General features: G+C 34.3%; 3 protein-coding genes across 3 annotated transcripts; 1 reads left to right on the plus strand and 2 right to left on the minus strand.

The window, feature by feature from the left end:
• Nucleotides 1–231: 231 nt before the first annotated feature.
• On the minus strand, nt 232–4,555 carry LOC119631805 (G2/mitotic-specific cyclin-B-like). Its single transcript, XM_038024319.1, has 3 exons — nt 4,519–4,555; nt 1,799–3,528; nt 232–1,014 (listed from the first exon to the last, which is right to left on the minus strand). Exon 2 carries the CDS (start codon nt 3,354–3,356, stop codon nt 1,839–1,841), a length of 1,518 nt encoding a protein of 505 aa, XP_037880247.1. The 5' UTR covers nt 3,357–3,528; nt 4,519–4,555; the 3' UTR covers nt 232–1,014; nt 1,799–1,838.
• Nucleotides 4,556–7,388: 2,833 nt separating this feature from the next.
• On the minus strand, nt 7,389–12,367 carry LOC119631640 (guanine nucleotide exchange factor subunit Rich). The gene is made up of 3 exons (XM_038024028.1): nt 12,271–12,367; nt 10,886–12,194; nt 7,389–10,828 (listed from the first exon to the last, which is right to left on the minus strand). The coding sequence occupies exons 2-3, from the start codon at nt 12,162–12,164 to the stop codon at nt 7,662–7,664; spliced, it is 4,446 nt and encodes a 1,481-aa protein (XP_037879956.1). The 5' UTR covers nt 12,165–12,194; nt 12,271–12,367; the 3' UTR covers nt 7,389–7,661.
• A 1,433-nt stretch (nt 12,368–13,800) lies between these two features.
• On the plus strand, nt 13,801–18,771 carry LOC119632227 (transcription initiation factor TFIID subunit 2; the record flags this gene model as incomplete). Its single annotated transcript, XM_038025034.1, has 9 exons — nt 13,801–13,872; nt 13,939–14,102; nt 14,204–15,802; nt 15,857–16,106; nt 16,168–16,330; nt 16,389–16,599; nt 16,663–17,058; nt 17,119–17,815; nt 17,903–18,771. Coding segments are annotated over 9 exons (3,762 nt in total), but the record flags the coding sequence as incomplete, so codon positions are not given.
• Between the last annotated feature and the right edge of the window lie 641 nt (nt 18,772–19,412).

The following is a 19,412-nucleotide window of genomic DNA, read 5'->3' on the forward strand; positions in this document are numbered from 1 at the left end:
AACACTTTCCAAGTAAATCAAGCACAAATAATTTTTCTTCTCTTAATTAATTAATTTAAGACAAGGAAAGCAATCAAAACTAAAAAATAAATATCTTAAAAATATTATAAAAATTGCATATACATATATACATATATATATATATATATATATATATGATTTTATAAATTTTCTTACTTCTATTACTTCAAAAAATTATTTTATTCCAAAGTAAATGAAAAATTGTTTGAATTTTTTTTTTTTTTTACACAAACTTTTTCAGATTTTTTAAACTTTTTTCTGCTAATAAAATATATATTATTCATGTATCCATAGCTTTATACGAACAAATGATGAAATATATGATATTATCATTATAAACTTGGTATAACAAGCTAACGATGACTACATGAAAAAAAAAAAAAAATTGTAATAATAATAATAAGAATGAAAAATATAGCTTGTCCGTATCCCTTCCTATCTTACACTATATTTAAATTAATGAAATATATATTAAAAACAGCACGCAAATATCTTTAAAGCAATTTTTGTTATTGAAAATAGATAAAAAATATATATAAAAAAAAAAAAAATAAATAAATAAAATGAAAAAAGAGCTTACATGCAATTAATGAATAAGATGGAAAAATTAAACATTACAAAACCGAATCGATAAAAGAAAATTTATCATAAAATAGGACAGACAATAGCTTGGAAAATATATCAAAAGAAAAGTATAAAAATATGAATATCGATATAAACACTAAATGTAATTATAAAGTTAAATGGATAAGCAAAACTTCTCTGACAAAATACACAAAACAAAAAAAATAAATAAATAAACGAATAAAGAGACGGATTGTAGTTAAAAAGGCAATCAGCTTTTAATCGCTCCACAAGTATCTCGGAAGCGCCATAGTTTAGTTTCCTAAAGCGACCCCCGCCGAGAATTATCGCATTGATCTTCGCTTGTTTAACTGGTAAGACGGTAAAGAGACGCCCCCTTACACAAAACACATAAACTAAATTAAAAATCTGCAAAGAAATAAAGATTCCGAAACTTAGATATCCATCAATATATGTATATATATTTAAATATACAATTATGCATTTGTATGTTATTGTTATTGGACAGGTTTTAACTGAAACTCTTAGTATATTGCTTAAAAGTTTCCGATGGACTTGTTTCTCAAGACTCCTTCAAGGATGACGCTATCAGGTCAATAATTCTTTCTAATATATATAAATATATAATTATGCATTTGTATCTTGTTGTTATTGGACAGGCTTTCTTAATACATTGTTTAAAGGTTTACCATGAACTTACTTCTCAACACAAATACCCCTTCAAGGGCGGCGCTACCAGTTCAACAGTTCCCTAATATTTTTTGTGCTACTCTTTTTAATGGAACAATGAATCCAAAAGTTGATCTAAGTCTTCTTATAAAGTAAATGAGTCGATAACCGCTGGAATGGTGCGGAGCTCCAGAAACGTTTTGTTTTGGACATATTAAAAGCAATGTTAAAGAACTGAAGAAAGAAATTAGGTTACCAACAATTCAGCAAATTAAAATAAGAACACACACACACAATGTGTAACATTGACAAATAGCGGAGAGTGGTGGGTGTATGGGTTATTCATGAAAAACCGGAGATGAAAACGTCATCTCGAATGAATCTTATGACATAACCTCAAACGAAACAAAATAGCTGTAGGCCTTATGAAAATTGTATGTAGATATCTAAGAATCAGAAGCGCAAAATCCTTTCTTCACATGTTCTGCTTAACAAAATAAAAAGTTAAAGTTAGTTTACTTACTTAAAACATTAAATCCAAAAGACAATCGTTGTTTTTATTATTAGTTTTCAGCCTCCCTCTCCACTTCCATTTCACCACTCTCCATTTCTATTATTGAGTCAATTAATGCGTGATACTTTTGTGTTAACATAGAGACGTTGAAATTGTCCGGCGACTTGTAATTGTTATAGACAGTCTTTAGTTCGGCGATTGGCGCATTACGCGCAATGACTGCAAGTCGTCTTGCTATGGGCTTAATGTGCTCAATTTGGTATTTAGTATACCATTGTAAAGTAGATGTCCAACAGCTATCGATAAAGCCAGTTGGCAAGGCATAATTGTCCCGCTTTAAAATATTTGAAGACAAGTAGACAGCAGCGGCAGCAATTTCTGAAGGTTTGTGGTGAGCCATATCGGTTTCAATCATGGCCAATTCCACGAAATACTTGGACATTGCACGATGAGTGGAATCTGCATCGGCTGCTTTTGAAAAGCGTTGTAAAAAGTGTATTGGCAGAGGTCGGGATAGATTACACTTTAAAGTTTTTAATATTTTCAACTCCATTTGACGTATTTGTTGAGTAGTGTACGTACCGTCAGTAATGTAAACAAAATCATATAATGCCGGTGGATGAACTTCTTCATATTTGGAAGCTATAAACAAAGCAGTCGCCCCCACTAATTGCAATTTTGAACGTGGCAAATCATAAACTATTTGCAAAAATTGGTCAATAATGGCTACAGCTAGTTGAAATGTTTCAGTAACCAATTTAAAGTTAACATGAACCTCATAAATCCAGTCAATTAATATTGGGCGCATATGGGCCTTGATCACAAGTTGGTTTCCTAGATAGTTTTTATGTATCGGTTGTTCACTTTCCAAATTATAAAGATGTTCGTAAATGTCATTGGTATAGCCGGAAACCAAAAGTGAGTCTTCATCATTTTTATCAATGTCTGTAACAATACTGAGCAATTTCGACGAGTACGAATCCCGCTGGACCGTTTGTTGATCTTCGGATTTAATTGTCATACTCGAAATTTGATTTACCAAATTCGATTTCTTAAGAGCTTCATCTCCTAATCCTTGCTTCAATTTATTCGTGGCATTACGAGCTAAATTAGTGCATTCACGTTTTAACTTGGGCTGTTCGCCGCTTCCTTCTTCAAATACAGATGAAGCCCGCTTTCTAGCAAGAATATGTTCTTTCAAAGCTTCATTTCTATTACCGGACAATTGTTCGTTTTCAGTTTTTGCGGCAATGTTCGTCGCCTTCCGAAAAAGAATTGAAGTAGGATTTACCCTATCCTGAATAACTGCACTCGTCGAAGATATTCCATCAATTGCTTTGCTGATTACATTAGCATTTTCGCTGATTGTGTTTGATTTGCTGCAGGGAACGTTTATTTCCCCAGAAACATTATCTGGAAAATTTTTCTTAAAGGATGGCTTAAGACTGAGATTCTGTAAATCAGCAAATTTGCTGCGTTCCCCAGTAATATTTTGTTTAGAGTTCAAAGCGCCAAAAGGTGCATTTTCATCCTCAGGTTTATGTTTGATTTTATCCGCTTTCAACATTTTGTTCTTGAAAACTCGATCAAAAAAGTTTGCAAGAAAATGTGCTTTTCGATCGCCAAACACCTTAGTCCAGATTACAAAAAATCCAACAAAAAAATATAAATTCTTCGAAGCTGTTGGAGATATATATTTTAATCAATGTCATGCAATTGACTACCAAACACCACGCCTTCTAGAAGATAATAAATATCGAATTTTTTACAACTAACCTCAGATATATTTTTTCATAATTCTCAGCAATACCCAGCGTTGTATCGTTTTTTTTCTTTCTTTTTGACATTTGATAAGTATCCGTTACAAGATAAACAAATTGTAATAAATGAAAATAACAAACCGGAACGAAACGTGCTAATTATGAACATTTTCACTATTGCTCTCGTTTTCAGCTGCTTTTACTAAATGGCTAACCATGAAATCGAAAACTAATTTTCAGCTATGTGGTAACTTCACTTTACTGTGCCGCATTTTTCCGAACCTAATACAGCTCTTTATGCCAATAAGCGTATGATTTACTTTTAGCGCTTTTATCTAAGGGTTGAAACGCACACCGCTTAATTGAGACGCTTGTTTGAATTGCTAAGTGTTTATGTAATTTTTTAAATTCTTAAATTATAGTACCATTAAACAGAAAGCAATTTACTGATCGTTCTTACCATAAAAGATATTACTAGAAACAATTCTGTTTCCAAACTAAAAAATTATAATTTGAATGTTTTTATCTGTGAAACGCATAAGCAAACTAATCGTAATTTTAAAAATAAAGCAGTTGCCTGCCTAAAGTAAATCAAGGAAAAATAAAAAAAAAAAAAAAACAAATAAATAATAAGTGAAGGCAAAATCTATTACTATTCAAACCTAAACTTACTTCTTTTACTTTTTTAACTATTTTTGGCTTCATGTAATCGACATTTGATGAACATATCAAAATCTACGAACATATTGCAAACTGTACGCAAAGACAGAAAGAACTTGTTAATTTCCGTAGTTAAAAAATTAATAATATAATCAGTAAGATATAGTAAATTAAAAAGTACATAAAAGTTGAACAATATGTCAGTAAAAACTAAGGAGAAGTATTAAAAAATTCGGTTTTTTTAATTTCTTTTATCTTGCCCTCAAATTTCAATTTGTAAATCTTGAACTTTAAGTTCTTCCCACTTACATGACATCTTTGCTCAAATCTCAGGCTTGAAAATTTAAGTTGAACGCAAGGAATATACACGAATAGAAACTTTCACGCAAAGCTGGTTTGCAAGTTCTTGGCATCTCTAAAGGTTTTTATGAAACAGATAAATAAAAACAAACACAAAAAGAAGAAAGAAGACAAAATGAAGACGCGTTATTTATTTATTATTTCAAAACTTTTTCATAATGTATGATTTGAAATAGTTTCTTATTTGTAATTTTTTAGATCCTTTGTTATTTTACTTGTCCTATTTTTATTTCTCTATAGATATTTACATAAATTGCTTTATTTGTACTTGCGCTCGTAAACCATGTAAGCGCGTCTTTTTACATGTTATTTTTTGCAGCTTAACAAGTTTATATTTAATTTTTGCATATATCATTGTTAATTATTGTTAATTAATCGGTTAATCGCAGACACCTAAAGCTTAAGAAATAAACAATAATTGAAATTATAACAAATTTTTTGTGCACATGAAATATATGGATTTTGATTTTTCAATCTTAAACATAAACCCGGGAAGAGTTTGCCCACAAACCACAGTATGTGGAATAACGGAATGGAACATTTGCAATGCATACAACAAATAAATTTTTGATTTTAATAGGGATTGTCTGGCACTATTGGTAACATTCGTTACAGGGCTGTACAGCATATATTAACTGAAGAGTAATAATATGTCTGCTTGAAGTACTAGTTACGGCAAGCTAAGAAATGATTTTATAATAAAAGCCAGGGTATGTTGATATTATTCGATAGACAGGATTAAGTTTCTTTTCTTTCCGAACGTTTATACGAGCAGATGAAGACTGAGAACCAAAGAAATTGAATATTATACGCATTGAATTGTTTTTGTAGCATAAGAATCCTTCTTGCTAGGTTAAAATAGGATGACATACAAACATTCACAGAAATCTCGAACAAACCAAGCGGTTCTTCATAAGGTTTTATTCATACTTCATTTTCTAAATCATTATTTCTTCTGCTCTTCAAGTTTTCATGAAAATTTCTAAGGCCTATTGCTGCCTTCAGCCAGTTCCAGCTTATGTTTTTATTGTAAAAACACAAAGAGCAAAGCATGTTAAGTTACCCTATTCCTATAACATTTTGTTTTTTACACGATAGATACGTTCTTTATAAAACCGTGCAAAAAAGTCGTATAAAAAAAATGCATGCCACGTATAATAAAAGTGAGGACATGTTCCGTGACTTTGGAAAATCGTGCAAGGTGGGAAAACTCTAAAATCTATTTTGCCAAAAAAGACCGTGTAGAAAAAGTAATAATGAAATCCGTTTTAGATATTTATAAAACAAAAGCATTTCATTATTATTAAAAAAAAAAAAAAAAAAAAAAACTAGTGTATAATGAAAACTCAGTTCATAGGTATAGCATGTAAAAATTTAAAATAAAACTCGAAATAAAGATAAACTTCGCAACTATTCGTTGCTACTTGATGACTTGAACATTAGCTTTCAGAATTGCATCGCACGAACTGAACACTCATGTAAACAAAGATATGCTGAGCTCAAGTTGAACTATAACGAGATAAAGAAAAAGGAATTACATGTTTTAATGATATCTTAGCGTCACTTAAACACAGAGAGATAGAGAGAGATATCGTAGAATACTCATAGTGATAATCATCATAAAATTATAGTTCAAAGAAATTGCGTAAAGCAGACGGGAAACTATAGCAAATAAATGCATAAAAATTTGAATTTATTGTCTACGGGCGATGCTGTAATGCCGATGGTAATTTGCATTATTTAATAGATTTAATAGATTATTCCATTTAAAAAAGTTGTCTTAACGGATTCTTCCAGTTAAAAAGCTGGCGGCTTTGCAAATTAAACGATCTGGCCATTTAAGTTGTTAGTTGGGCATTCAACCATTTTGGCAATTTTTTTATTTATTATAAGCGATTCTGTGCTTTACCTTTTAACAGGGAATTTAGCGAGGGCTTTGTTTATTTTAATTTGATCTTATAAATTTTGCCAAAGAATAAATTCTTTTCTCTTAAAGCGCTAGCATCAAAAAAATGTCTACTGCACTTGAGATTTGAATGCACGACATTGAGTTAAAAGTCGATACTCTTGCCTACTCGGCCACTCAGGCGGCAACATTCGATAGCACCTACCATTGGTGTCCGTAAGCGTCTAATTAGATGCAATTAATTTGTAGACGGGATAGGAATAGGTTAACTGTTACAATGGGGAATGGGGTAGCAAATTGCTTACAAGAGTAGAAAAAGATCCGTCAAAGTTCAAGATTTAAAATTTATTAGATAAATATAATCAATATTTCAATAATATATAAACCTAAACGGTCGATGATAACTTTTATCAACGGAATTTCCAACATCATTTTTTACTTTTCTTTATTATTCGTAATTTCGATTTTTACATTGAGTTGATTGTATAGAATGAATATGAATAGATTTATGAATTCACGGTTTTAAAATGACTGAGAGATTGGCCAGTTGACAAAGTGGTCAACAGAAATATTTTATAATTCTTTCTCAGAGTTAAATGCCCAACTTTATTACATTGAGATTTTCTTTAGATTTACTTTGTCGCCTGTCCTTACATGTTGAATTGATTTATTTAAACTCTTTTTTTACTGTAATTTTCTTTATTGTATACGCGCTCTTATACATCATTTGGGTGAGTTGTACAATATAACTAACTAAAATATTCTATATATATAATAGACAAAGGGAGACAAAGGGATTATGGTTAAAATCAGTGTATGTATGCATGCAATCAGGTTGAATTACGGGAATTATTCTAAAAATATTTTTCTAAACTTTCATTTAAAATCGTTGTATCCTTTATATAAATATATATATATATATATATATACATATATTTATACATATTAAATATATAATTAGAATGTACATGTATATATACGTACTGCAATAACAACTTTAGCCGTTTAACGAACACATAAATACGAAAAATAGGGGAATAGGGCAAAATAAAATTATATTAAGATACGCTAAGAATAATAAAATAAATTTTAACAAAATAGAATTTCAAATTACTAGATATTTTCGTCTTACGGCTTGTTGATTGAAGAATTTGGTTGATTGTAAAATTTTAACATTGAACAGAATTTACATAACAGTGCAACCGCTCCGTCCGATCTGCTCGAGGGAAGTGGACCGTTTAACTTGCGTTTGATGCGGTGTGGAAGAATTTTGATTGGTATCCATACTCAATTGACGTGTTATGTTGTATTTGTTCTTATCCATGGAATAATTATCATATGACCAGCTGCGGTCTGCATTGTGATTAGAATGATTATTTGACAATAAATTATTCAAGCCATCAATCTGGTGATGATGATCTGCTAAGCCAGGGACATTACGAGAATTATTTATATCCCCATTGTCAACGCTTCGATTATTGTTCAGATTAGCTTGACCTCCAGTTATAATAACGGATGATTGCATATATTGGTCCAACAAATATATGTGTGGTTGCAACGATACCATAAATGCACCATACATGCACTCGTGATCGAATGCCCATTGTGTCACTCGTTTCAATGAATTTTGTATACGTCCACAGGCGGCCAAGGACTCGGAACGTATTACCACATTTATTATTCGTCCAATGGAGGCTGCATCTTGTAATAAAATAGAAAGGACCAAGGCGAAATCAATGCAATTAGCCTCAATGAATAATTGCAGCAGATAACGGATTTTTATCGCTAACTTCTCAGGTAATATCTTTTGACGTCCTTCAACGTATTGCATACCCAATGAAAGGGAAGATGAAGACATGTCGCCGTGTAAAGAATGATACCTTCGATAGGGTGTATTATCCAGAGATATTTGAGAATTAGAACGTGACGATTTCACAAATTCCGATGCGTGACCGGGCTGAGCTGTAAAGGGGACGCTTGCAGTACATTGGAGAACCTCGTTCTCCTTAATGGACGGAATTTGGGCTATATTACCGTTATTGGTGCTTGTCGGTGTATCCATTAAGGCCAAACTAAAATATCCTGACTCAGAGGTTTGACTCGATGAATGAGCTTTCAACTGCCATTGCGTGTAATCCGTATCGCATTCCTCAATAGGAGGTATAGACATCGCAGGTGGGGGCAAATTCAATTCCTCATGCAACGATATCAATGCCGTAACATAGTCTTCCAAACAGGCAGCTTTATCTGATTCCTGTGACAGCCAAGTAACTAAATGAAAGTCCAAAAATGCGCTCATATGGCCTAAATCAATAAGTCTGTAATTTCGCAGTAATTTGCGCGCATGACGATGCAAAATCGTCTCGATACAAAATATTTCGCGGCGCTCTCGTATAGTGTTACTTCGTTCAGATTTTCTGCGTACCACAAAAGCACCGCTCACAGTACCGTTAAGGGGTGTGGAGACAGTCACTGTTTCATTGGTCGTCATTATTTTTTCTTTTTTCTCTTTGTTAACATTCGCCAAACCCGTGGTGGAAAAGCTTCGCTCTCGTGCAATCGGTCCCAATACCAGATTAAATGCGTCAGGATTTTGATTTGCCTGCGTTTGCGATTGAGGGGGCGGAGCTATTTTTACGTTAACAACCATCGAAGAACGCGGCGAATCAATTTCATTGGGATCGATTGCCTTCAAAAAGCGTATTAAATCTTTAGCTAAGTCCCATTTGCGGTGGAGCAAAGCCACTTCCAGCAATAGCGTCGCATATTGCTTGCTAATAACCGAGGGTTCAAGATTTTGCAGAATTATCAGGTAACTAGCGGCCGTTGCCAATTCCTCGGACTCTAAGCAATGCTGAAACAGGTCTTTAGGCTTGCCTGCGATCGAGAATAGATGCGGCCACAGCGCAATTTCGGTTTTACGCGCGCACTGAACTATTGTTTGCAAGTAGACAGGAAACTCGCGTATGAAATCGAGAACGCTCGGTAATAGCGCATCCGGTATGGGCTCTTTACTGGTGGCCTCTTCCTCTAGTACCTCATGTAACAGCAGCTCCAGCGAATGAGGAAAATACGGTAGAAATCGACATGATTGAGCGATTTCCCAGGCGCTGTAACCTAAATTGCGTTTGATAAGCTGACGTAAGATTTTATGCAAATATACTTGAGATTTACGCTCCAGCTGCGAAAACGGAAGAGAAAAATGCGAGTTCGTCTCATTCGTATATAGTATTGTTTCATTTTCCACGCCCAGCGCAATTACATTATCAAAGAGTATAGCCAAGGGATATAATTTTAATGGGAAAGACAGCATAATTCTTTTCGACATAAATGTGTGCAAACGATGGGACGCGTCACGTATTTGCTCATTAACTGGTGGTAAAATTGGTAACCAAACGCGCATGCCGTGGACACCTGAAAACAACCACAGGCAATCCCGCATCGGACTGCTTTCTTGAGTAGAATTCGAAAGCCAGAAACATTCGACACACGATGCTAGGCAAGAAGCCATGAGAGAGTTAACAACAGCATTGCTGTTATCGCGTTGTATCATTAAAATCCGGCCGCATACGTTCACAATGATCGTTTCAGCAGGTGTAGTGACAAGGGTAGACTCGTTGCTCCCTACTCCAGAGGTTGAAGTTTTCGCAATAAAGTCACTGCGCAAATTGGTAACGGTAAGCGACACGATACAAGCTGGATGTATGCAAATGCTTTTCACATCCACTTCATAAGCACAGACGGCATTCAGAGTATAGGCGTCGCGTCTACGCATCATAAAGAGACTAACAATGCCGTCAGCAGTTAAAGCAATCAGTTGATCACGAAACATATTCAATGAAATGACAGGTGCCCTCACTTGTATTCTATTACCGAATTGATTATCTAATTTGCACTCTTCCGGATAACAACGAATTTCATCGGTGCGATCAAGCAAAGAGTAACAACCCGTAACAATGAAACCCTTCCACCACAGCACACCACCGGATACTACAAAGTCTTTCTCTTGCGATTCATTTCCAAAAAGTTTCCACTTTTTCGTAAGCATAGAATAATGGGCTAAGCCTGTTCTACCGGCCACGGCTAAATGAAGACCTTCAGCATCTATAGCGGAGTAACGAATTGGCCAATTGGTGGCGGCATATGTCTGCGGTAACTGTAATACCGTCCAGTATTTGCTTTCTGCCAAAACACTGGATATATCCACAGAATTTTTCACCTCGATACAATCCCCTGATTCCATGTCTGTCAATAAGCTAGTTGCTCCTGTTTGATCGTTTGGGAAAACGAATTTGCCACCGAAATAGATTTTCTCCAAGTTGTCGCCTTGATTCAAGTATAAAGTGTCATCACCTAAAGAAAAAAAATATTTTCTAATATTATATAAAACAAATCGCTTTTAAATCGGACCTTGTAAGAGAACGTGCGGATGAGAAGTCATACATGGATTCATAGTCAAACAGCTTTTAACAAAACTGAGTTGCAGAACATTGGAAAATGGTGCATCCATCGATCTATCGCCCCTTTCCTTTTGCCTGCAAGTCATGAATAATTGATAACCCTCCGTGGACCATTCCAATTTGTTGACCTTCAATGGGTTATTATGCGCCAAATCGACGTGCACCCCAAAATCCCAACTTAGTGACGACATCAGTAGTGCGCCAAAGGTACTCCACAAAGCTATACCGCCATTCTCCCAACTAGCAACCACAACACAACCGTCTGGACTCCATTTTAGCTCGTTAACAGCTCCTAATGTTCCCGGCACTACGGATGAATTTAGTGACAAACGATGCGCAAATTCTAAACTACCAGTCGTATCTTCTATGGAATATACAGAAATATCGGAATTTTGCCTACCAAATGCCAATAAACGAAACTTATGATTAACGCCACAAACGGTCGCATCTTCTACTTCTGGTATCCAGAAACCATGCATATTAGGCGTTTCAAATCTTAAATGATTAGCTATTAAAAATGCCGCTCTATTATCGCTGAATACAGCTGCACAACCTCCAATAAATGGCGAATACTCTAAAGATGACAGGTACGCGTTTGCTGCAATTGGCGGCACCATTTTAACATTGCAATGCTGATTTACATAAAACTGTATGCTGCGCAATTTAATATTTTCACCCATTGGTTCATTATGACTAAGATCCTGTGCCTCCAATTCAGACCATTGTATTCGAATCAATTCGCATGTGTCAGTTGCTACTAAGAGCTCTGTTAAGCTAATGCAGCAAACTGCCGTTACTGTAAAACTTAAATGTACAATGCACCGTTCTTTAAGGCTCAACTGAGGAATGTTCTCTTTAATGAACAATTCAGCCGAATCTCTTTTCAAACTAACTGTCGGAGGATCCACTTGGAGAAATATACCACCGCCATTACTATCGAAATCAACTTGATACAGCAATAGCATTCCTCCTGTAGTTAGAATGACTAATTGTCTCGAGTCAGGTTTCCAAACGATGAGTTTATTAGCACCATAACTTAACATAGATTCTAAGTTTCGTCGACTATAAACAATTGGTACCAAAGGATTCGCATACCAAATACCCAAAAAATCAGAACCGATAGCAGCTAATAATATTTTAACTGCATCAAAACTGATGTGTTTAATGGCCTCACTTTCACCAGGCAATGCCAAATTCACTGATTTAGGCCAACCAATTGGAAAGTACATGACGTCTTCTCTCGTGCTGCCGTGCCAGTTCTAAAACAAATAAAATATATATATATATATTTAATTTAATACAAAGGATTCCTTATAAATTCCGAATTTTAATTACTTTACTGTTTAGGTAACTAGTTAATTATATGTTTAAACATTTCAAATTATTGCGTAAAATTGATTTCTTTTATTAAATTATCACAATCCATTGAATACGAAAATGAAAACATCAGCGTTAAGGGTTCCCGTAAATATTTCCTTTGTGAATAAAATAAAAATTCCACCCGTAGCGCAAAATAACATTGATAAAAAGAAAAACTCTTGTCGCGCTCGTTTTTTTCCCCCACTAAATGACCAAGCAATGTTGCCAGACACAAAAATTTTATATACAGCCACTAAAGTGGCTAAGATAATAAAACTACGCCTATCTTCCCAGGCGTGGCGAAAAAATTATTTTTTTAATTTTATGAATTTTATAACTTTGTAAATTACGCGCATATACCATATTATGGTTTATTTAATATTTATATGTTTATATATGTATACAATTTATAAAGCTTACAAATCAATTATTAAATTAAATGCTTCACCAGGCTTGGGACTATAACCTCACCCACATTGTATCAATCCCCGAAGTGCTTTCGACAATTTACTGTAACTGATTTTTTAGAATTTTTTAATTAAAAAATTAAATTTTAAATTTAAATTAATTAATTAAAATATTTCATTTTTTACCCTTTTAAAGGTTTGTAAAGGAATTTCCAATGTACAGAGTTGCTTAATTTTACAATATCTTTTTTTAAACAAAAATATGGAAAATGCATAATTGTTATACACCATCTGGAATTAACCGCGTTATTAGAGGACAGTACGAAGAGATTTTTCTAAAAGGCTGTATAATGCGAATCGATTCCTTTATTCAAGCTGGCAAAAAGTATATTTACCTCTGTACTATGTACGACGTCAGATAGGTTTCATTTTTGAGTTACAAGTTTTTTGCTTTATGTATGCATAATAGCTGTGAAAAACGCTCTCAAATCACACGGAAGCTAAACAGATTACGTTTTGCGTTAGTTTTCGCTAGTAATGTTTATAAGAAAGGCAGAGTTGTTTTAGAGTTGCATTTATAAATGAAAACAGCTGTAAATGGAAAATAAATTAATTCCAAATAAAATTGTTTACTTACCTACAGTTACACCAAAACAAAATATTTTAGACCTGTGAAAGAGTACTAAAACAATTTTTTCTTGCTTTTTATTCCAATTTTCTAACTAATACTCTTAATCCGCCTCCTTCAGTATCCTTATCTTCTGGTTTAGTTGTTAAATGTTTGAAAGTGTAAACATTGCTTCATTCGTAGTAATACACAGATGTTATATGAATACTTTATAGAATCTTTGTTTATATGAAACTTTGCAACGCTGTATCTCTTAAAAGAGAAAAGAATATATATGTGGATAGATCGCTCATTTTATATATCATCAAGTGTGCATCAAATTTATAATAAAGTCAATGTAAATCGGTGAAAAATGGAAGCTAGTCCGGAAAATCAACCGCTACAACAGCAAAAGGATATGCTTCCACGTCCATTTAAATTATAAGTATCTTTTTTTTTTGTGTAATAATTACCATAAAGCAAAAGGTTTAATGCTTTTATTTTATTACAGCCCATCAAATTGTTAGCTTAACCGGCATTAGTTTCGAAAGGAAAAGCATAATAGTAAGTGGTTTCAATGTTTTATAAAAGGTAGTTAATTTTTACATATACGTACTTTTAAATAAATAGGGCGCCGTGGAATTAACTATAGTTCCAAACAATGAAAAAGTTCGTATAATACGTTTAAATTCCAAGCAATGTCGCATTTATCGAGTACTATTAAACGATGTTTGCGAAGCTGAATTTGTATATTTTGATCCCTATTTGGATATATCGCAAGGAGACGTGAAAACGTAAGTGTTTATTGCGATACTAATGATGCGTGAAGTCTTATTAATTTAGTCTGAAGCGAATATAATTTATTGCTTTTTGTCTAATCCATCCATAAATTCAGGCGCTCATTAGATACCATCTCTAAGAATCATTTAACGGCAGCTCAGAAAACTGATCCCGATGTTAATGCTGGTGAATTGTTTATACAAATACCACCAGAAGGTTATCATATGATACAGGAGGGTCGTGGCTTACGTATATGTATAGAATTTTCATTGGAAAATCCTCAAGGTGGGATACATTTTGTTATACCGCCTACTACTGAAGACGATAACCAGCCGAACAGCGCTCATATGTTCACGTATGCTTATGAGAATTCTACGCGTTTATGGTTTCCCTGCGTAGATAGCTTCGCAGATCCTTGCACATGGAAATTAGAGTTTACTGTCGATAAACATTTGACAGCTGTTTCTTGCGGCGAACTGGTTGAAGTAGTCATGACTCCCGACCTGAGACGAAAAACTTTTCATTATTCACTTACGGTGCCAGTATGTGCTCCCAATATCGCTTTGGCTGTAGGACCGTTCGAGATTTACGTGGATCCTCATATGCATGAGGTAACGCATTTCTGTTTGCCACAGTTATTGCCTTTGTTGAAAAACACAGTGCGTTATTTACATGAGGCCTTTGAGTTCCTCGAAGAAACATTATCCACACGGTATCCATTCACTTGCTACAAACAGGTTTTTGTAGATGAAGCGGATGCCGATATTAGTGCTTATGCTACTATGAGTATAGCCTCGGTTCATTTGCTGCATTCGATAGCTATTATAGATCAAACCTACATAACCCGCACGCTCATGTCGCGAGCAATTGCTGAGCAGTTCTTTGGTTGCTTCATTACTTCCTATCGATGGTCCGATACTTGGCTGGCCAAAGGTATTGCCGAATATTTGTGTGGCTTGTTTTCCCGTAAATGTTTCGGCAATAATGAATATCGCGAATGGGTACAAAAAGAATTGGCTCGCGTAGTTAAATATGAAGAGAAATATGGTGGCATAATATTGGATTGTAGCCAGCCGCCGGCACCATTGCCTGTAAGTAGTACGAATCCTTCGGCTTCCAGCGGTAAACAACAGGAAATTGTACATTATTTCCCTATAAAAAGTCTTCATACCGTTTCGCCAAAATATGTGGAAGCAATGAGACGGAAAGCTCATTTGGTTATTAGAATGCTGGAACATCGTATAGGTCAAGAACTCTTAATACAAGTTTTTAACAAGCAATTGGCACTGGCCACAAACGCAGCCGGCACCAAAATCGGTTTAGGCCTTTGGTCCCATCTACTTATATCCACCAATATTTTTATTAAAGCTATTTTTACAGTAACCGGTAAAGACATGTCGGTATTTATGGACCAATGGGTACGGACCGGAGGTCACGCTAAATTCTCTTTAACTTCAGTATTCAATCGCAAACGTAACACCATTGAATTGGAAGTACGTCAAGATTTTGTTAATCAGCGTGGCGTCCGTAAATACAATGGACCATTATTTGTCCAGCTGCAGGAATTAGACGGAACATTTAAGCATACGCTGCAGATAGAAAATACAGTAGTGAAGTCGGATATAACGTGTCACTCGAAAAGTCGACGTAATAAAAAGAAGAAAATTCCTTTATCTACAGGCGAAGAGGTGGATATGGATTTATCAGCTATGGAGTAAGAAAATAATTTCAAAATATAAGTAAATAAATAAACATATTTTTCCCCAAGTGACTCACCTGTACTTTGGATACGTCTTGATCCAGAAATGATATTAATACGTGACTTGAATATAGAACAACCAGATTTTCAATGGCAATATCAGTTACGGCATGAACGTGACGTTACAGCACAATTTGAGGCGATTAAGGCGTTAGAAAAATATCCCACAAATGCAACCAGATCTGCTCTAACTGATACAATTGAAAACGAGCAATGTTTTTATAAAGTTAGATGTGAAGCAGCGCACTGTTTAACTAAGGTATAATCTTATCTTACATAATTAATCAATTTTCGATCACTTTTAATGCATATCTATGCAGGTTGCTAATCAAATGGTTACGCAATGGAGTGGTCCGCCTGCTATGTTAAATATTTTTCGAAAATTCTTTGGTTCATTTAGTGCTCCACACATAATTAAACAAAATAATTTTGCTAATTTCCAATTGTATTTTTTGCAAAAAGTTATACCCGTAGCCATGGCTGGTAAGTAATTCGTTGTCCTTAAAAATTGTATATTATTTATTTCAGTCGCACTTATCAGGTTTGCGCACATCCCATGGCATTTGTCCGCCGGAAATTATGCGTTTCTTATTCGACCTTTTCAAATATAATGACAACACTCGGAACCATTACAGCGATGTCTACTATAGATCGGCTTTGGTAGATGCTTTAGGTAATTCAATAACTCCCGTGGTATCAGTAGCCCTAAGGGGTACTCCTATTACCTCGGATAGTTTGTCGGCTGACGCGAAGTATGTCGTAATTCGCTAATAAATTTTTAGAAATTTATATAAAAATGCCTTCGAATTTCTTAGACTTGTTCTTGAAGAGGTAACTCGATTATTAAATCTCGAGAAGCACTTGCCGTCGTACAAGTATATGGTTTCCGTCTCTTGCTTAAAAGTAATACGTAAACTACAGAAATGCGGTCATTTGCCTTCCTTGCCAAAGATCTATCGTTGCTACGCTGCATATGGTCAATATTTAGATTTACGCATAGCTGCTATGGAATGCCTGGTCGATTTTGTGAAGGTTGACGGACGTTGGGAGGATTTAGATCATTTAATTACTCTATTGGAAACAGATCCCGATCCTGCGGCTCGTCATGCTTTAGCTCAGTTATTAATTGATAATCCACCCTTTACCAAAGAAAGCAAAAGTCCACGATTGGATCGTCTCGAATTGGTAGAGAGATTATGGCGCAATATGAAGTAAGTTTCAATAATATTTTTCAAGAAGATTTACTCTACAGTACAGGTACAAATTTATAGCAATAAATTGGCTTATGATACTAAATTACGCTGCGATATGGTTGATTTATACTATGCCTTATATGGCAATAAACGTCCGCATTGCCTCCAATCGGCGGAGATGACAAATATGTATAAAGAATTGAAAGAAGCGTCCAATAAAAAATCAAGTTCATCTTTAACGCCGTTAATTTCGTCGAGTATTGGGACAAGTGCACCGATAACCGCTTCTCATACAATAGTTACAACGCATACAACGACCACTGCACCAACTCCGCCAGTGGATGTTAAAATTACTCACGTCTCGGATTGTACAGAAGAAAGGGAGCACAAATTTTCCCCTACCGCAAACGGCAACAGCAATAATAATAACAATAGCAATATAAGTAGTAACGTAAAGCGCACGGCCAGTGAAGCTTTTGAGGCAACGGATGACCTTGCAAAAATTGAAACTAGTGAAGAGATATCCGTGACGAAGGAACCCGTTAAGAATGAAACCTATGACGGTGACGGTAAGTTGGAGGTAAACGCATCGACAAGCAACGATGCTTATTCAGCAACGGAATCGAAAAAGTTCAAAAGTGAAATTTACGAAGAAGATGAGAACTCTGTAACAATCGTAGATGTATCCGAATCTACAATTGGTCGCATGGATAGTAGTTTCGATTCAAGTAAACCTGATAATGACTTTAAGCATAAATTGGACAACATTTCGAAGGTAAATCAGTTCAGTAATTATTTCATTGAATTAAAGAAAAAAAAAAAAGAAAAACATAAAACTTCTTTTTCTCTTGGTTATTTTTAGAAAAAGAAGAAAAAAGATAAAAAGAAGCATAAACACAAGCATAAGCACAAGCACAATAAAGATAAAGACAAGAATAAAGATGAGCGTGAGCGTAAAGAGAAGAAAGACCCGAGCATTTCCCGCTTACAAGCTAAAGAGGCTACGCCTGAAACACTTAGCTCAGCTGATAGCAGCAATAGCAACAGTAATCCGCCGTTTAATTTTCAATAGCAAAGGTTTTTTAATCATTCTATTAAATTTGAATCATTTTTATTAAAAAAGTAGTCGCAATAATGTTCTCGCTTGCGACTTAACCCTTTTCGGTCTTCTGCAATGTCTCACTCACTGCCACTGTCACAGAAGACATTAGTCTAGTCGTGTAAAAGACGGAGCCAACATGTTCCTTAGGTATACATAATTTTCCATAACAGTTTATTTATTTCAATAGATTAAAACATACCATTACACATCTCTAGGCGTCTCCCAAAAGCTAGCTAGCTAGCGGTACGTTTATTTCAGTCCTTACAAAAAAATTTATCAAATTTTTTTCACTGGGTATATATATATGTATACTTTTTTTTTTTTTTTCTTAAGACAAAGGGCTAAAAGTTGTTAATATTATATACCCTAGTATTGGTGCCAGGTTTTAGATTAGCATGCGCTATAAATTATAAGTTGAAGATGTTTACTTATTGTGTGATCTATATTACGTTTTTTTTTGTTTTGACTTTTGCATACCGATTAAAAAGAAATTTCGATGTTTTGTAAAATAATAACATCAAAACAAAATTTTCGAAACGTTTGAAAGTACATCGGTCCCTGTTGGTTCACTGGCGGACTCATAATTATCAAATACATCTACTTTCTAGCTTGTTTTTATTCCAAATTTAGCTTTATATATATATGCACATACATATATATATATATATGCACATACATATGCATGTATGCGTATTCATGCATACACACACACATACATGTATATAAATATATATCAAAATAAGTTTTCGGAAAACTAAATTCGAATAAAAACAAATTAGAAAGTAAATGTATTTGACTATTATAAGTCTGTCAGTAAGCCAATTGGATAGTTGCATTGTTATTTCTTAATAGAAATTTTATGCCGACAGTAGCTGTTCGATCAAATGTGTCCAAAAATAAGCCGGTAGTCTTATGGAAAAAAGTGTTCTCAATGAATCGACAGAAAAAAATCCACAATCACAAATTCTGCTGAAAGTAATTTTACGGGAAATTTTTTTTGTTTTAAATGTTCAGTTTTAAAGCAATGCAAGGAAGGATATGGCGACAAATTAAGAATTTTTTTTTTTTTTTTTTTGTTTACTATAATTTATATGTTTTCCATGAACTTAAACATTAGCCAAAAATTTATGAAAAACTTTTAAAGATAAAAAATATTTTGTATTTGTGTTAAATATATGTATATATATATATATATATATATATATATATATATATATATATATATAAGGCTTTAACATTGAATGCCACAATCAATTTTTGATTTGCCCGT

Source organism: Glossina fuscipes, unplaced genomic scaffold (assembly GCF_014805625.2).
Source record: "Glossina fuscipes isolate IAEA_lab_2018 unplaced genomic scaffold, Yale_Gfus_2 1, whole genome shotgun sequence".
In the NCBI taxonomy this organism is placed as follows: domain Eukaryota; kingdom Metazoa; phylum Arthropoda; class Insecta; order Diptera; family Glossinidae; genus Glossina; species Glossina fuscipes.

What these genes read in the sequence shown, in the direction of transcription:
- LOC119631640 (XM_038024028.1), bottom strand. Translation starts at nt 12,164, where the DNA reads ATGTACTTTCCAATTGGTTGGCCTAAATCAGTGAATTTGGCATTGCCT. An exon ending in TCCGCACGTTCTCTTACAAG is followed by an intron (nt 10,829 to 10,885) that starts GTCCGATTTAAA and finishes TTTTTTCTTTAG; the next exon opens with GTGATGACACTTTATACTTG.
- LOC119631805 (XM_038024319.1), bottom strand. Translation starts at nt 3,356, where the DNA reads ATGTTGAAAGCGGATAAAATCAAACATAAACCTGAGGATGAAAATGCA.